This window comes from Passer montanus, unplaced genomic scaffold, assembly GCF_014805655.1.
Source record: "Passer montanus isolate IOZ18808 unplaced genomic scaffold, ASM1480565v1 scaffold49, whole genome shotgun sequence".
Taxonomy (NCBI): Eukaryota; Metazoa; Chordata; class Aves; order Passeriformes; family Passeridae; genus Passer; species Passer montanus.
Window position 1 is genome coordinate 6,495,544 of NW_024369818.1, and position 19,273 is coordinate 6,514,816.

Consider the following 19,273-nt stretch of genomic DNA (forward strand, 5'->3'; position numbering starts at 1 on the left):
TAAACCATATCAGTAAGTGCCAGATCCAGACATCTCTTAAACACCTCCAGGGACGGAGACTCCATCTCCTCCTTGCGCAGCCTATTCCAACACCTGACCACCTCAACAGCGGATTTCTTGTCTCTAATCTGACTCTCTGCTGTCGCCGTTTAAGGCCGTTTCCTCCGGTCCCCTCCGTGCAGACCCGGCAGACCAGACCGGCCCCAGCTCCCCACACGCTCCCGTCAGGGGTGACGAGTTCCCCCGGAGCCTCCCGGAGCCCCCGGCTCCCTCAGCCGCTGCTCATCACACTCGGTCCCCAGGGCCTGCAGGAGCTTCCCCAGTGCCTGCAGGAGGTTCCCTGCCCCTGGCCGGACCCGCTCCAGCAGCCCGGTGCCTGTGGAAGCGCAGCCCGAGGCAGCGCCCGGCGCCGGCCGCGGCCGCCCCGGATGGACGCGGGAGCGCTCCCGGTGCCGGCGGGGCGGGAGCGGGCGGAGCCTGCGCACTGCGCCCCGCGCCCCGCGGCCCGCCCGGCACTCCCGCGGCCCGGCGCTGAAGATGGCGGAGGGCGGTGCGGCGCCCCCATCCTGCGCTTCCTCCTCCTCCTCCTCCTTGAAGGGGCTGCGGGAGCAGATGGGTGAGAGCGGGCAGGGAGGGGTAGCACGGGGGTGTGTGGGGGGGTCCGGCGGCCCAAGGGCGCGGCTGGCCCCGGCTGCCCCCACTCCGGTCGCCCCGCTGGACGCCCGGCCCCGTCCCGGGGCGGGGAAGGGGCACCGCGAGTGGAGGCCGCCGGGGCTGCCCGGCCCCGGCCGTGCTTTCCCGCAGCTCCGGGCGGTGATTGCTGGCTCGGGACCTCCCGCAGCTCGGCGGCGGTGCGGGAGGCTGCGTTCCGCGAGCCGCCCGTTTTTCACCGGTTCTCCAACTTGCCGGTGTCTGTGCTGGCTCTTGCTTTCAGAGCGTTTGCCCCCCAGCGATGTGTTCCGTCCCGAGTGCAGAAGGCAGAGACAGCCACTGGCACTGATTTCTAATCAAAGACTGAATAATTCCCTATTTTATTTTTCACTTTTTTAAAAACTGTTTTTATAAGAGATCTGAAGAAGCTTTGCTTTGGTTTTGTCTTTGCCCTTGCTTATGTGCCTGTTTATTCTTAAGATCCTTAATAATAATATACTCTGCAACGAGTATTGTGCATGCACGATAGGTGTTTGCAGCAACATTTCGTGGTACATCTCCATGTAAAAGCTTTGTGGGTGAGCCATTAGAAAAAATAAACATTTACTTATCCCAGTCACAAAAAAAAAAAAAGAAAAAAAAAGAGAGACTTGTGGTTTGATCTAAGCTAACTGACTAGGACTAGGTGCAGCAACTACTCTTGAGAGCTTCTTGCATGGTTATTTTCAGTGGATCTGTGTAATTACATAAAGAGGAGTGCTGGCAAAGGGTCCTGAATGCACAACTCTCATCTGGCATTCTTCTTCAGTGTGTTGGGTGTTGGAAATACTATTTAATTACTTTTTGTTTCTGTTTCAAAATTAAGACGGTTTCATGCTCCAGAATGATAAAGATCTGCCGAAAGATAGCACTTCTCACCTGAAAAGGCTGTGTCTGTTTGAACCTTATTCTTCCTGCTAGAACTGCAGAATTTTATTTTGCATATGGGATGCACTTACATGGTGGCTGCTAAGTTTTTTAAGGATGGGCACCCATATTTGCTTACAGCTGTCATGACCTAGATTTAGTCCCAAAATCAGAGAGGAAATGCCCCTTGGGCCAGGCAGCTCCGTCTCCCTTCAGATATGCACATGCTGTAATATGCACGTCGTGTTGTAAAAACAACCCCCCTCCCTAGATCCTGGAAAGGCTAGACCTTGAATTTTTTTCCCTGAGGGGGTAGAAGTCACTGAACCAGAATCTGAACTTCAGTGTACACAGAATGCATTTGTAGCTGTTATGTGCTCAAAGATAAACTCGGTGCTAATGTGCAGTGAATCAATGCTGTCTGTGGGCTCGCAGGCTGCTGCAGCTCTGCTCCCGACTTTTAGTCAGTAGCACTCCCTGGAGAGAGCAAATGATGTTTAGAAATCATCCTTGCAATCCAGTGGTTGGCGGTGGAAAATGCAGGATAATTTGCCACAGTATTTGCTGCTCTTTGGAGAAGTTGTGAGCAGCAGCCAAGTCTGATATCGCAGCTGTTTGGAGAAGATGTAGGGAAAAAATAAAAAAAGACACCCGAAGGAACCTCTATGTTCAGTCCCACGCTCCCCTTCGGCGTGTTTGGGGAGGGATAGAACTTCCTGCCTGTCTGAGCTCACTGGGCTGCGTGGGGGGACTCCTCACTTCAAAATACCTGCTAACAAGAATGCTTGGCCCCACTTTCTGCTCTGTGGGCAGCTGTGTGCTTTGCTGTCTTAATCAGTCTGGAGAACAAACATCTATGCAAAATAAATGCAGTGTTGTGTGCCTTCGGCCGTTTGTGAGTGAACTTGTGTCTGGGAATCTCACGTTTAAAGACAATAAATAAAGAGAATCTTGCTGAGAAACCACAGCTTTTTCTGGCAGCCTGGCTAAGAGGTGTGTTTACCTGCTGTTTGTATAGTCACCTCCTGTATAGGTACCTTTGGGTCCTTATTAAAGGACACTTCTGGGCTCTTGTTCTGTTCACTTCTGCTCTCTGTGACCAGCCTCTTGCTACTGCTTTGCTCTGTGGGTGATTGGTGCTTGCACACGTAGAATCCCATGGTGCCACTTGTAACTAACTTCCAATTTTGTGTGTTTGGCAGAAAAAATATTCTCTTAAATTCAGTCTGGTGTTGAGGTAAAGAAAAGGTGTTTCTCCTTCTTTGAGAGAGTATCACTCGTAATTAAGATTCTGCAGGCCAACTCATGCCTGCAGTGCCAGTTCTGCAGTTCCTTTGTAATAATTTTCTGCCCTGACACACTTGTCCAATCTTATTTCCTTTATGTGGATGACAAAAAACAGAATCTGCTACCACAACTAGAAGGCAGTTAAGGTACAACTGGAAGGCAGTTAAGGTTTCTGAACATCACTTAACATTAGAAATTAATTGTAGTTGTACACTGAACCAGCAGTGCATAGATGGCAGCTGCTTACCCCATTTTTGTTACCCATGCTTGCTGCTGTTATCCCTCAGGGAAGAAGAGGAATTTTTGATCCTATTCTAATGCCATAAGCACTGCTGAGCTTGTTAAGATGTGAGAAGAGGGGAATAGTCGGGTATTTGTGGTTTATCCAGTAAGTGTGGTTTTCTGAGTAGCGTGGGTAATCAGAGGAAAAATACCTGTCATTTAAGCTGCTGTACCCTACATTTATTGTCTTCATTTTCACTGGAATACTGAAAACTCCTGTTTTTCATAGTATGGGTGGTAGAATGTTGGGGTTTTTTTACCAGAGCTTGGTAATCCTGCGTTATTGCCAGAGTTTCCACTCATGTATTGAATTGCTGTTACAAAGGTTGCTCAAAACAGTATATTTAAATGCTGTTCATACATATTTTCCTTTCCAAGATCTGCATCATCTTTTGGGAAACCTGTCTCAAGTTTGGGGAAAAAAATAAAGTGCCTTTTTCAACAAATCTAGCTGCAGGCATAAATTCCATGAGCTGCAGGTCCCAGTTTGGTTGGAAGTATTCTGATAAAACAACAGCTTCATTCCATGTAATCAGTTTTTTTCCCTGTGGAAGTGGCACTGTCCTGGCTTTGTCCACTTTTCCCAGACCACAGTTTTTAGCAACAGCTTTACCAAGTGCATGAACACAGAATTGGCATGACAAGAAGGATGGATGGATAACTGATAGTGCAACTTCATTGCTCAAGCAAATAGTCAGGGACATGCACAGATTTATCTGGTCTCTAGATAAGAGTTAAAAACAAAAATAAGAACACAAGTTTGTACCAACACCTGTAGGAGCACTAGAGAGCTTTTGGGTACAGTCTTGGTCCCACAACAGGAGATGGTCAGAGGAAGTTATTTGGGATCCAGAAGCATCTGTCAGACAGTTGAGGAGCTGACCTGTGTGTCAGAGCTGCTTGCTGGAAGATAGAAGGAATTTACTTATGAATTTGGATCCTCGAAAGCCTTTGGGATTTGCAGTGTGGGTGTCAGTAGAGGTGGGCTTCAGATCTTGCCTGGGAAGCATCAAGACAAGGAAACCATTTCTTTGCCAGGTTTCTCACAATGTGGGAGTGCTGCATGAAAAGCATCTTGGGCATTCAGCTGTTGTCCTACTTGGTGATGTTTGAATGAGTGACTGGTACAGGTCCCATCTGCAGAGCAAAGGCAGCCCATCACTGGGGCATTCAGATCACTGGGGCTGACTTCAGTTTCTTGATTTGTCAAACTCCTCAGAACTTTGGAGGAAGTTCTAAGGGTCTTTTGTGCTTCAACTTTTTTCCCTGCATGGAAGTAGTAAGACTGCTTTGCAGAGTGCCAAAGCAATAAGTGCAAAGAACAGCACAGAAATTGGATTTCATGTAGATCTCGGTGGTGAGAGAACATTCCCAAATCAGGCTGAGAACTTAATGTAATTGTGATGGCTATGAGCTCTAATTTAATTTTCTTTTTGTTCAGGGAAATACAATCATACAGGGTAGGGATAATTTCATGCTGATTCAGAAAGATGAATGCTGTGTATTTAGGTGCTTAGCATTCTGAAGACTACTTCCAGTTGTAAGTGGTTTATAAAAGATTTTATTTGAATTTAAAACTTTAAATTCTTGAGATTTCTCCAAATACATTCAGGAGAGATATCCTCCTTGCTGTAAGGAGAAAAAAGCAAACAAACAAAAAAATTATCCAAATCGTGTGCATATACAGCATATTTTTTTTTCAGTTTCTTATGTAGAGTGTTCCATTCTCTACATATTTCTTCATGTGTTGAAATTGCAAAATATAAATTTGGCTTCCATGCTTCAGTTCAGATGAAGCTGTTTAGGAAATAATGACTTGCGAGGGTCATAACTCCAATGGTGAGAGCCCAGAGATGCTGTGGCTTGCACTGTCCCTAACTGCGTGGTCTTAAAATGTGGCTGGAATTAAGGACTGCTGCTTCTTTGTACAATTGTGTTTTTCAAAAAGAAAACAGGAATACTGATATGCTATTATTAATTTTCAGTTCTTAAAGGTGATAAGAGAATAAAGAAGGGTTACTGTAAGATAAATGGAAAAATAATCTAGGTTAGTCATAATAGTAGGGGAATCAAAATGTGCTGGTTGTCTTTAAATTTGATTAAATAATTGGAGATGCTTGCAGACCTCTTGTGAAAGGACACCCTGACAAATAAAATTCTGAGCATGCAATTTTAATGACTTCTGTGAATATGACTTATCGGATTACTTGTGGTACTTTAAAATCCAACCGGGACTGCAAATTTCTTGTCTGCCACAAATAAATTAGTCCCATTTAGCTTCCAATTATGCAGCTTACAACCAGGTTAATCTTAATTGATGATATGCTTTCAGTGTGTTTGCATATGCCTGTCCAATAATCAAAACCTTTCTAGATGCTGGTGGTTTAAGTGTTTTGGAGTGTGGGGTTCATGGAAGAAAAAAGTGTTGCTCAGAATTGTTTTTGTTTGAAAGAGACAGAAACTTGCACTGTGCTGCATAATGCCTGTGCATAAAGGGACACAAGCCTTTGCTTTTAAGGAAGGCTGATGTGGTTGCTTGACATTTGTTTTCATCTGAATTATTTTTATGTTCCAGTCAGTTTGGAAGTTCTGCTTTGCAGGTGAAGGATCCCCAGCTGATGTTGCCTTTGAAGAAAACAGTTACCACTGGTCATGCTCAGAGTACCTCTCTCTTTTCCCATAGTGTTTTTTTGCCTTCATCATTCACAGGGAACTTCTAAAATACTCTTTTATGAGTACTTAACTGACTCTTAATTTACAGACACTCTCTGTTGTTTAAATGCACTGACCTGAATCTTGGGAGGGAGAATAGATATTGTAGTGCCTTGTTCTCTGGGCAAGTGTTTCAAAGCTCCAAGTGTTAAAATTCCTCTCCCAAGCCCAAGAAGGCTTGGCTACAAGAATATAAAAATAGTGTAGGGATCTTTATACTTAAAGAAAATAATTTAATAGAATTCATTAATTTATTAATCCCAAACCTTATCCTCTGTTTAGTTTTGCCAAGAGGACTTCCTAGAGTAACATTTTTGCAGCACAGAGTTGATCATTATTATTGTATGTTGTGTTCTGGACATTAAAACCAAGGACACTCATCTCCAGACCAGATCAGTGAGTGTCACCATACTCACATTCAAATTTCTTTAAAAGACTTTCTGCCACTGAGTAATGAATTTAGAAAGAAATATGGTCTCTTTATTTGCTTCTTTACTTCCTTTTCCTGCTTGCTTTTTTTACACCCATTTGCCACTTTTCATTTATCCTTCAAGCTCTTTGGGGCAGGGATTGATTCTTGGTTACTTTGCTGGGGTTTTAGATTGCACGTAGTGGAGTGTCCCACAGCCTTCATTTTTTAATTAGCTGCGTGAACTGTACAGCTTTAAGAAAATTTGCAGTTTATTTCCTTTTACATTTTACATCCCCCTTCCTTTTCTGCTTTAGACAGAGGGTTTGCTGCATTAAACACACTGTGGACCTGTCAGTGTCCTGCAGCACTTTCTGTGTTGCGTAGTTTGATTTGAGACTGGCTTGTTGGGAGTAAATGCCAACACTAGTCTTTCCTTCTGAAACACACAGTGTTTGAATGAGCTCTAAATTTTCCATGAGAAATTCATCAAGTGTAAAAAGTAAAAGCAGTAGTTTCCACTGCTGTCTTGTAAAGGAGCTGTTATCCTTGCACCAAAAGAAAGCTCAAAATGGAGTTTTCCCAGGGTTTGTCTGGAGCCCGTTGTGACTCGCAGTGCTAGGCTGTGGTCTGGGCTGGCATTGTTTGGGCTGGGTGAATTAAACAATAGCCACAGCCTGCAAACAACAGGACAAAAGCGTTTTCAAGGCCATGCTTCTAGCAAGCAAAAAACCCCAGACTGTTCAGGAAAGAGGGAAGTCGTGGAGAGAAGTTAGCTCTTGCCAGTGCTACGGATAGTGCACGGCAAGAGAAAGAAACAATACAATGAAAAAAACAGATGTGAAATCAGAGAAGAGAGCAAGGGTTTGTCTTGAAGTTGCTTTTTTGCCATGGCTTGCAGGAGTGTGAAGAGGAGTCAGTGTTAGGCAGCCCCTGGAGCTGGAGGAGTAAAGCAGAGAGCTGATTTCTGTCTGGAGTTTTTGCCAGTGCTCGAGCTGGAATTCCAGTGGGAACTGAGCTGTGCAGGGGAGGCTCAAGTGGGACTGCTCTGGCATCTGTGAAGCCAGTCCTGCATTGAGGGACAAGATATGTGCTCCTGAGGCACTGGGCAATGCTGTTAAATAGAGAAAATTATTTGTACAGCACACTAGTTATTGATAATCTTCCATTTTACCTTTTGGGTCCCTCTGTAGCTGTTAGACCTGTATCTAATTCTGTCTAGTTGAGAGTGTTAAATCTGTATGTATAAGCATTGATGTCACATAACTAGTAAATTTCACAACAAATCCACTTGAAATTATCTAAGGGCATATTCATTGTGTAGACTGCTTTCATTTTAGTCCTGTGAATTAGGATACTTTGGAATTTCCAGTATGCAGAAACAGGTAAATATTTCAGCTAAACTTGGGAAGGTTCACAAGGGTCTTTGTGAGAGTGGAGTTTCTGCTGTCATTCCACTTAATTTCTTTCAAAATATTAATAATAACACACCTCAGTAATAAAGAACCCCAAATTGTGGAAGCCAGGTGTCTTTTCTAGAGAAGGAGATGGATTTAGCTTGTCAGACCCGTGTGCACAGCACAGACAGTGCTTCTTACTAACCTTAGGATGGCTTCTGCAAGAGCTGGTGACATGTCTTGTCCTGTCTAAGCATTGTATAATACTTATTATAATATAATATGTATAATACTTATATATAATATTTATTGTGCTAGAAGTTGGTTTTTGCATTAAATAGCAAGAAGCATAACCCATGGCTGGGCAGTGTAAGTGAGGTTAAAATAAGAGCATAAGTGGCAGTGGGAGTCAGTGAGACTCCACAGATGTGTTTTCAGTAGTGTTCAGACATCTGAAGGTACTGAGGATGGTGTGGCTGTTGAGCAATGCTGTAGCATCTCTGACTGTAGAAAGTTTCTGGAGATGGCTGCTAATTCTGTTAAGGACAAATTTCAATGCCTTGGTCTGTGCTTATATTACAGTCAAGTTTGGTTGAGATTATGTGCTTTCCCCTGGAGCAAAGTGTGCAGAGATCAATGCAAAAATTAACCAGCAACCGTCCTGGTGCCTTTCTGGTCATGCCCTAGGCTGAGTACATAGTATGAGTATCATAATATGTCTGAGATTGCTTCAGCTGTATCTTTGCAGGTTTCCTTATAAGAAATAAGTAATTTTGTTAATTATGTGATTTAAAAAAAATATTTCTGGGTCTTAATCTGAATGTGGATGTTTGAAGATAAGTAAAAACTTAAGTTCTTGCAAGTATGTGTCATGTACTTACTTGTGGAGCTGCTAACTCATATACTGCAAAGGAATGCTTGTGTTGGGTTTTCCAGTGGGATCAACACTTGTGATGAACTGAAGGAATCACCCAGGACTGCCTTGAGCTTTGGGAGCAAAACCAGAATGTTGTACAGAATTAGCTGAGGAAATGGTCTTAAAGGGAGGAAAGCACATAAAGGTAGTAAAATAGGTATCCCATGTAGGGAATAAATGTAGGACAAAGTTTGAAATGGAGTCTGGGATAGGGATAAGACAAGAGGAAGCTCTTCAAGCCTGCTGAAGTGTGCACTGCTTTCTGGAGATCTCTGTGCTTTCCATCTGGTGGCTGCCCAGACAAAACAGGAGAACCATCTGCCTCCCAGCTGGTCCGTCAGAAGGTGCCCACAGGGAAGCTCACGTGTTTGTTTGTGGAGCCTGTCAGTCCTTGCAGCCCAGAGATGGGATGTGAGGATCAACGGGGAAAGACAGAAAAGGGGGAAACAGGGAGAAGAGGAATGCACACAGAGAGGGCTTTCTCTTCATCATTAGGAGCTTTCTGTGTTGTCCACTTGTTTGTGTGAAGGTGCATCCTTCCTCTGGTGTCGTCTGAACAAGGAACTGTGGTGTAAAAACCAATACCATACCTGATTTTTCTTAAAGCTTCAAACATATGATCTTGCATCTGTTTGTGTTAGCCTATGTTAATTAATGAGTGGAAATCAGCTTAAAAGGTAGTGCATGGAAATCTCAAACTTGAATGCTGACTTTCCTCATCTTTCCTGAAACTATGTACAAAACTTATTTAAAGGATCTGAACATTTATTGGCAAACAGTAGCTTCTGTAGTGGAACAAGACAAAAATGGAGACTTCAGATTTGGCACAGTATGCTATAAAATCAAAGATATTTTGCTGGAAGGTTCACTTTTGATTCATGGGTTGCTTATTGGCTTCTTGTTATCCACTTTAAACTTTTATGGACACACTTAGAATCATAACAATGTTTAAGGTTCTGGAGCCCTCCTAAAAGCCCCATTTCAGAAGCTTAGTCTGTGATTTTTTGTTTGCTTTGCATAACGAGTCATTAAATCATAAGCAGCAGGAGGATTGCTGTGAAGGTCAGCACATTCTGCTCTCCTCTGTAGTTCCGCAAGGGAAGGGAAGCGCGAGGGGCAGAGCGCGGACACGGGGCAGGAGATGGGATGGAAGGCCTGGGTGAAGGGATGGAGCTGCTTCAGTCCCTAATGAGGTTTACTAAGAACAGCAGCGGGTTCTTTGCCAGCCTTGGCAGGGGCCAAGGGTATTAGCCGTGTGCAGGGGTTGAAATAGAAATCAAGGTTTATTTTTAGCACCGGTCTCTTCAGGGCATATTGGAAACCTGATCAGGGAAGGGAAGTCGTGCTCAGTGTGAGGGAGGCACCTCAGCACCTGCACTGTCAGTGGATCGTGAGCTGGAAGTGAAATTGGGAGAGTTGGATTTGTCTGGAATATCACCTCCTGGTGCTTCTGTGGCTTTGGTTTATCTCTGAGGTGCTTGGCCAGACCTGGGGTGCTAAATGATGATGAGGGCGCAGAAGGAAAACTGCTTCCCAAATTACGTAATCATTTCATGGTTCAAATAGCTCTATTTTATTATGCATGAATGCAGATATTATTATTAGCCTCATGCATGGATTATATTTTTTATTAATTTTACCTGGAGCACTTAAAGGTAGTTTACTGTAAAATAAACACACAAATCATGCTGATCACAAAATATTGTTGTGAAAGACTACTGTGGGAGGGCAAGCTCAGAATAGAAATGAGATATAATTTGACTCTAAGAGAATTTTTCCTCTCTAGGGAGTTTGCTTAATATGTCCATGAAGGCACCCCCCCATTAATGCAACATGTGACACAGATTCTAGTGAAATGGTAGTTAACTGGTTTCCTGTTCTGGGGTATCCTGAGTCATTTCAGAGGTATTAGGCTCTGTATTTTGTAGAGATATATTTTGTGGAAAATTCTTTTCCATGAAGCTTCACTCCATAGCAGACTGCTACATTCATTATGGAAAACTAGGCAGAGAAATTATAGGTATCTGTGCCAAAAAACTTTTAAATATATTAATTATTAAGGTTTATTTTATCATATCAAAGCAAAATAAGATAGGTATTTCTTAAAGGTTGCATAGTACAACAGTATGCAATGCATTTTCCTTTACTGCAGTAAAATGTGGACTTTGAAAATCACAGTTTTGTATTGTAAATTTACCATGAAATTGTCAAGGGCCATAAAACCTGTCTGTTGACTAGGAACTTGGTGAAATTGAGCTCACCTATCTCAGGAATGTATCTAAGGTGATGTCTGTTCCCCTTTTATTAATCTTCTGTTCAGATCCCCAGTTGAGGTTTGATTCTGGCTTTCTGTTGGTTAAATGGATCACATCCATGTGACATGGAGGTGCACACCTTGTGCACTAAACCTGCTACTTTCAAATGTGTAAGCACATTGTTTCTGTGCAAATAATGAAGCATTGAAGGAGTGGACATAAAATATTTTATTTGACATGCAAAAAACCTTGATGTGCAGAGTCCTCTGGTATTTCTAGAGTTTTTTCACCTCTGTGTCCTCTTCAAGCTGAACTGTTTTTGTAACCCACTTTCCTGTCTTAGAGAATCTCAAGTAATCTTTTGCAACCTGAATTAATTAAAATAAACTGACTAATTGCTTTGCAGATGTAACACATTTTTAAATCAATGCCTTATAATAATAAACATTATTCCAACTGTACATTTATTTTTGACTGAGTAAATAAATACAAAATCCCCCGTATCTATTATAGCTGCTTCGTTCAGCAAGATTTCCAATAGTAAAATACTTTTGCAAGTAAAATAAAATTAATATTGTACCTGTTTAATTGCAGGTTGCTTCTTACTATAACTTTGTTATGGAAATTTGCATATTTAAACTTGGAGAGTTGAGGCAAAATTCCAGTGTTTGACTTAACTGAAGCTGGTTTAGGTGCAGAGTGACTTTGTTCTGTTGGGATAATTTCCTGCCTGGGTTAAGTTGGCTCAGGCTTCCTGGGCACCTCTGTGTCCTCCCTTGAGGAAAGATGTACCTGGATTTCTGTATTTGTCTGAAATCTAAGTGGTATTTGAAGAAGCTTATGTTCCTTCAGGCTCTGTGGTGTACAGAGGTGTCATTGGATATGAATGCCCTGCTTGTACATTGCTGCTCTCAGAGCACCTGCAGAGGGCTGCTTTTCCTCTGGCTGTTTTCACTTCTATTTGTGTTAGAATAGATAATTCTGTTGTTCTCCACTTGGTGTTTTTTTGGGCTGGATTCCCATCCATGTGACATGCAACAGTGTAAAAAATCAGAATTTTGTCTGACTTGTCTGATCTAGAGAGTGAAAAAACAGTGAGCCTTTTTTAAGCTGTTTTTTGCCAGTTGGTAATCTCATTGTGTTGTAGTATATCTGGTCTCTGGCTCGTGTGAAAAGAGCCTCAGAGATGTATAGGATGGGGTTGAGGAAGACTTTTGTTTGCTGCTGCATTGAAAAATAATTCAAGACATGGCAACAGCTGCGGGTGACAATTTAGAATTGCTGAATAAGTATTGTAATCAGCATTTATCACTGAAATCACATGGGATTAAACACTTTGAGGTGATTGTTCTTGGGCACAGCCTCAGGGAGGGTTATTACCATGACACAACTAGTTGTCATGGCAATGCATGGAGAACAGGGAGACTCTTCCTTCCTCTTTTGCATGCTGCACTCCTCTTATTAAAGGGAAGTCAGATCACTGGCAAAGTTGTAGTCTCCTTTTTAAAATATAACAGCAATTTGTACCATTGGTCCTTCATGTTCTGGCTGAGATCACAGCACCTTACGTGTTCCTTGTGTGGATTTGCCTTTTCTGTGTAAAACTGGCCTCAACTTTCTCATGTGTTCTGGGTTGTGTTCCCTTGCTTCCCCTGAAGCTGGGCTTTTCCATGGAAGCAGCTGAGCTCCCAGGGTCTGTCAGGCAAGGTGGGAGCAGGGTGGCAGTGTGGGGACACTTCTGTTGGAGCTGTGCAAGGCACTGGGGTAGTGCTGTCTTACAGGTTGCCCTGCCTGCTTTCCCTGGAGCTCTTCACACCCTGCGAGGTGATTAGTGAAAGTTCATACCAAAACAAAGAAAATCTGGGGAGAGTGATACAGTAAATTAGTTTCCCTGACTTTTAATGGGTTTTGTTATTTAGCAAAATTAATATTGGTAATATTTCCTTTCTGTGTGATTATCTGTGAGTTGTAGCCCTGCATTTGGGTGAAGTCACCTTGGTGAAACTCAGATAAGGTGAATGGGTCTCTGCACAAATGCTCAATTTACTGTTTTGGAGTCTAATTTATAATTAAAATTTATTTTTGAAGATCCAGTTTCAGAAGTGTGTTGTAAGCATCCCTCAATGGTTTACTTTATGCAGCTAATCCCCTTTGTCTTTCATGTCATGAAGTAATGACAGGTCTTCACGGACCTCTCCCTGCTTGGGTCTCATCAGAATGTGATTCTAGCAGTGCTAATGGGCTATTACATACATGTGTGCAGCCCACAAATGCTCATGTGGTAACAAAGAGTTTCTGTTATTAAGTCTAAGTCACATATAACTTTGCAAAGTAATGGAGTTTGTTTTAGTAAGTTTAATCTTTGAAACTCTATAGTCTTAAAACATAAGGTTTGATAAATGTTTTTACAACAAAAAGCTGTGCCAGGTCTCAAGTCTCATTTGGCAAGTTTTTCCTTACAAGTTGAGCAGCCTCCAGTTAGTTATTTAATAAAAGCATCAGTGACCTCAAGTAGAATTTTATGTATTTATTTTAGATATTTATTTAATGAGTTTCAGTTGTAGAGCTTTTCTTAATGTGGATTGATTCTTTCTCACAGTTGCTGCAGCCCAAGCCATAGCAGAAGAAAGAAGAAGCCAAAGTGGCATTAGCCCTCTTGCAGTCCAGACCTCAATAAAGACAGCAACTAAACCAGGTATAATTACAGGTCATTGCTCTTCATGAAGTGCTGGGCTCACAAGGGAGGGTTAATAGGGATTGAAAAGAACTTACGTAGAGAAAAGTTTGGTGCTCTTTCTTCAGGAGGACCAGAGCACCTGGTAGATAGTTTGTAGGTCTGGTTTTGATGACAGATTTCTGGTTTAGATTGGCTCAGAGTTCAGTTGAAGTTGCCTGTCTTGTAAGCAGGGCATGACAGCAAAGATAAGTGATGGTAACTGGGCAAGTTACCAGCTCACTTCTTGCTGAAATTCAAGTTTTTATACCTGCAAAGACTGCTTAAGTCTTGGTTCTGCAAATGAGCTGTCCTACAGTGCTCTGAATTTGGAATGGCAGGTGAACTATCTGTTCCCAGATTACATTTTCCTAAATTCCTGTCATTCTTGTTCATGGGAGTTAATATGTACAAGAATGAGGATCAGGGCTGGATTTGGAATAGGATATGTTCTCACACGTCTGACTTCTTAGGCTTTCCTTTGACTGTACCTATTGAGCCTTTAATATGATGTCTGCTTTCTGTTGCACCTGTTAAAAATAGTATTGTGAGGGAATGGAAAAGGAGAAGAGGAGGATGTTCAGCTTTCTATGAATTTTTCAGATGGTGTCTTTAATCTCTGTGTAGAGTGTGCAGTGATTTGGTGGTGTGTGCATCTCTCAGGAAATTTTATTCTTCTTTTGATAGTAAAGACTTTTGACATTTTATTTCAATTTGAATGTTCCAAGTCATTGCCAATTATGTGTCTTCAATTTTTGTTTTGACAGTGATAGATGGTTCCATGCTAAGAACAGAAGAAAGGCAAAGACTGGCCAGGGAGCGTAGAGAAGAGCGGGAAAAGCAGCATGGTATTTTTGTGTTTCACTTAAAATATCATTTTCTAGAATGTTTCTATTCAAGGAATTACTGTCCCCCTTACTCCATATTTTGTCACTTTTCATCAGCTTGCTGACTAGATCTGCTCTTGGTCTTGCATCAGTGTCCATCTGTGAACCTGAATGAAGAAGTTTTTGATTTGAGAGGAGAACACTGTAGAGAGTTTTAGCTTGTTGAAGCTCTGTGGCACTTCTGACCTTCCATTTTTTAGTGAACACCCAGCAAATTTAGCTAATTCCTTACTGAAAGCTTTAACAAAAGCACTTTGGAAAATAAAACTTTTAGCTTAGAAATCCTTCCTGTAGCTCTGAAGACTGATGTTTGGAGAATGCTGATTCAGAGAAAACCAAAAAAGATTTAGCTACTTGAATGGCTTGTTTGCCTTGAACACTGCTTCCCTTGTTTCCCAGCACACTGAAATGACTCCTGTACTGAAGTGTCAGCAGTACAAACTTTATCTTAGCAGGGAATCTGAACTAGATAGGAGCAGAAGACTCTTGCCCAGCTTTATGCTGTGTGTGATGTGAATCAGTGCATGTGTGCAGCAGGAGATGAAAGGTTCACAGTCTGCCCTGCAGTGCTGGGTCTTGGGCTCCCAGCTTGTGAGGAGATGTCTCTCTGAGCTGTATGTTTGCCTCTCAACATGAAAGCAAAGGCCCACAACAACAGGAATTATTGTGTTATCCTAATATGGGAACAGGGTAGTATTATGATGCATATAAACTTCAGAAATATTTTGGAGGCTCTGTGTGTAGATGCTGCCTGTGCATTGTTGGTGTGATTATCTGTTCTCTTGGTTCATTTCATCTCTCTGGCCATGGAAAATACTCAGTGCATTCTAGCTTTGTGTCACAGGACCTGAGGCTTCCTGTTGAACTGCACACAGCTGTTCCTTGATGGAGGCTGCAGAGAATGGTGATATAACTATTTTGAACTCTGATGCAGGAACTGTAGGCTCTTCCCAACTTGTCACTCAATGCCTTAAATATTTCTGTATTTTGTTCTAAAAAAAAAAAAAAAAGCTACAACATAGAAAGATCTACTTTTTGATTTTTAGTTTACAGCTTCCTTACAGAGACATAACTATTATGTTGATAAGAGAAGTATATGCTTAATTTAGGGAATATACATATCCTGATATTCCTGTCTAGGCAGTAAAGCCTAGTAGCAGGCAAAGTTCTAATTTGACTTCCAGCCTGGGGACAGAATTAAAGATGAGTCTGTTGTCTGTTGTCACCTCTGCAAGCTCATCTTCCTGTACATTTTCACTTCAGGTGGTAAGAATTCTGCTTGGATAGTCTCTTGCTTATACATTGCATTGCAATATCAATGAATGGCTAAGTTGGATTTTAATTTTTTCTTTAAAATATTCTTACAGCTGCCAAAGAGACACAGATCCTTGAAAAGGAGAGAAAAGCAAAACTCCAGTATGAAAAACAGTTAGAAGAAAGGCAGAGAAAGCTAAAAGAAATGAAGCAAAAAGAGGAACAACGAAGGGCAGCAGTAGAAGAGAAGAGGAAACAAAAAATAGAGGAGGAAAAGGTAACACACATCAAAGTTCTATAGTTTGAAAGAGCTACATTGTTTTCCTACATTACCATACTCTGAAGCTGAAGTGAAGAGAAACTCAGGGAAATGATGAACATGTTAGAACACAAAACTCTTTTCCACATCTACAGTGGGCTGTGTAGGCATATGTCCACCTTCCCCATAGAGCTTTGGCTGTAGCTGAGGCACTCAGGACTTCAGGAGCTGTGGCTGTGTGACCACTGGCTATTTATCACATGAGCAAAACCCCCACCCCATATTCCTAGATTTCCAGATGCCTTCAGAGCACCTTGTAGAGTCTGTCTGTAAATCAGTAAGTCTTAGACTTGTCTTATTTCTGTGTCTTGCTTCTTTGAAGCCCTGCTGTGGCCTGAGACAGACATTCTCTTAATTCTTCTAAACCAGAATTCATTCCTGTATGATGAAAGGTGGTGATGTTATCTGTGTATTTGTCATTTGCTGCTTTGAACTGTGTGGTGACTGTTCTCACTGGCCTTTGCTCTGACTGCACATGGACAGGCAGAGCAGTGTTTGAGTTTGGGACTCAATGGATAGAAGCTGACAGCAGAAATGAATACATGAAGTTATTCCATCCTTTTGATATGATTTTTTTTTTGATATTCCATTTGACCTTCATGGAATATTTACACTGATGGAGAACAGAAGCATTTGGGCTGTGACTGCAGTCCAGTGTAGTGTCATTTATTTAAGCAACTGCTTTATACAAAAGCATTCCTTATACTTCAAAATGTTACAGTTACATTTATTCAATTTATTAATGTAGTTTTGAGGATAGTAGATAAGTTTTAAGTGGCCATCAGAGTGAATAGTCAAGGAAGACAAGGACTAGCAATGAGGTGTTTACCTTGTCTTTTACTCAGTCCCTGGAGATGACCTTCTACATAGATTGTACATGCAGAATCTGGAAGTTTGGATTTGATCTGTAAAACCTTGCCTTCAAGCAAAAATGAAAACAGATCTTGACTTTGCTACTCTAACACAAGGAAAAGATACCAGCAAGATACCATCTACAGCTGTATCTTTGGTAGATAGAAGTGCATCAAAATACATAGTCCCCAACATTACTAACTTTTTCAGCCAAGTCTAGTTTAATTAATCTTCTAATAAGGTAGGAGCAGTAGCACAGTAGCAAATACTGTGGAAAAGGGAGTGGTTCTAAAAATCTTGAAGGCCACTAGCTGTGGTGAGGATTCAGATGCTGTCTCCCCACTGCTCCTCAGTGATTCTGCGTATCTCTGAGCTCACTGTATTGAGGTCTTGAGCTCATTTTTGTCATTTGTAAAGTGTAGCCTATGTCTTTAACTCTGACTGAAGAATTGCTGCACTGCAGATACCTCCATGGAAATACCATCTACAGATTACATAATGTCTGGGTACTTTGGCACCTTAGGTAAACTCTAGTTCAGGTTTTCTAACAGAGGGGAAAATCAAGCTTTATATTTCAAACAAAAACTTCTAGTTTGATCTTTTGTCAGTGAGCAGAATCCTCCCTTCCTTCCAGGTTTACATTGTGTGTTTTGCATGGTGACTTTTTTAGTTTGTGTTGTGAAATCGTGTTGAAAGAAGTGAAAATCTAGTGTCCCCAGGTGGGAGAAATGACTGTATAATGAGTTCCCTTGACATCTTACTGCAGTGTATCTGCAGAAAATACTGCTTCGAAAGATCATTTGGGATGTAACTATTCCAGAAGAGAAATGTGTTGTTGACACGTGTGGAAACCTGGCTGGCAAGAAAATGGTCCATCTTTATGCACAAGAGCTAAAGCTCCGGTGCTGGCAGTTACTAGTTCTGGAGACAGCAGCAAAAGCTTCTTTCAGCCCCCTGTGTCCTGTCAGCAGTGATTGCTGAGGCCTGAAGTTGATTGGTCTTCTTTTGTAGTTTTTCCTTTATGTCTTGCTGTTCCTGGTTTCATCACATCTCTCATAATGTCGGTGCCTGTTAAGACCTGGGTCATTGTTTTTACAATTCTTTGAAAATGCGAATAATTTTATACTTGGTATTTTATAATGGAGAATTTTTATCACCTTTTAGAAATAACTTCATTATATAAATAGTTTCAAGGGTAACCAATTACTTTTGCTCAGTTTGGGGTTCATCCCTATTTAGAAAATAAGTAGTGCTGTTTACTGAATAGGAAATCTGTTTGGTGGCTATTTTAAGTAAAGAGTAGAATAGATTATCTGTGCTTTAGCTCGACCTAATCATGTTTGCAGTGTTTTGAAGCTATTAATTGCCTCCAATATTCTTTGCATGACAATTTTTGTAACAAAAGCCTGGTGAAACAGATTAGAAATCATACTGGGGGGGTGTCTATATTTTGTCTATATTTTGTTTCTTGGCATGGCTGTGGTTAGCACTTAAAGCTTCATGGAGCTGTTGTTTGGTAGGAGCGCTATGAGGCAGTTCTGCATCGCACCCTGGAGCGGAGTCAGCGGCTGGAAACACGACAGAAGAGATGGTCATGGGGGGGGTCTGTAACTCCAGACTCAGAAGGCAAAGCAGGTAAGCAGCACTGGTTTTAGCAGGACTGAAATCACAAAGTACTCTGTGTGAACGCTGGCAGATGCAGCACTATTCATGGGGGCCTGGGCATCCTTTCCTGTCTGGGATCTTAAAGCAGGATCTGTGGGTAGCTCCTGGGAAAGTGTCATATCTGTACTTGCCCTGAAATGCTGCTCAGACTTGTAGCTATTTTTGACCTTGGGAAGAGCTGGAAAGAAGCTCCATGGGAAATACAACACGTGACAGCACTGCCAGCCCTTAAACATCAGCTAAGGGGAATCAGGATCTGTAATATTAAGATAATTCAGTGTCCTTCAAATGTAGTTCATGTAATGGAGCGCTAAGACTGGTGATGAAACCAAAAGTACCCAGGTGTACTCTAATATCTTATCTAAAATGTTTTAAACACACCCATGGAGTTATGGAATGGTGACTGATTATTTGAATGCCCAGTAGTAGGTAAGGAAATGCAGTGGACAGTCCAAGCTTCTTGGAACATGGATTCTGTTCTGTATTAGGTGATACATTTTAACAGTCTTTAATTTGAACTCAGATAATTTCCTGTTTCACAATTAACTGTTTCTGCTTGTAAACATTCTGAAATAAAGATTGCAGTGGAAGGGATCTTTTCATGCACTACCTAACCACCAATAAATAAGTTATTGGCCAGGAATAAAATAAATCCAAAATGCTTCAGTTCAGCCTGTCCTCTATATTGGTGGAATTGTACTGAGTGTGGTACTGTCATTTTCTGTCAGCTTGAGTGTGTGTTTGTAACATGTTTGAAAGTGCTTTGAT

The 19,273-nt window shown here is 41.8% G+C and overlaps 1 protein-coding gene across 2 annotated transcripts in view; it reads left to right on the top strand.

The window, feature by feature from the left end:
• The first annotated feature begins 470 nt into the window (after positions 1-470).
• MAP7D3 (MAP7 domain containing 3) overlaps positions 471-19,273 on the top strand; it is a 43,223-nt gene continuing 24,420 nt past the window's right edge. For both annotated transcript variants that reach the window (XM_039722511.1, XM_039722512.1), the window contains exons 1-5: positions 471-616; positions 13,415-13,510; positions 14,296-14,376; positions 15,783-15,946; positions 18,361-18,475. In XM_039722511.1, coding sequence (XP_039578445.1) covers positions 538-616; positions 13,415-13,510; positions 14,296-14,376; positions 15,783-15,946; positions 18,361-18,475 — 535 coding nt within the window. In that variant the 5' untranslated portion in view covers positions 471-537. The remainder of the gene's footprint in view (positions 617-13,414; positions 13,511-14,295; positions 14,377-15,782; positions 15,947-18,360; positions 18,476-19,273) is intronic.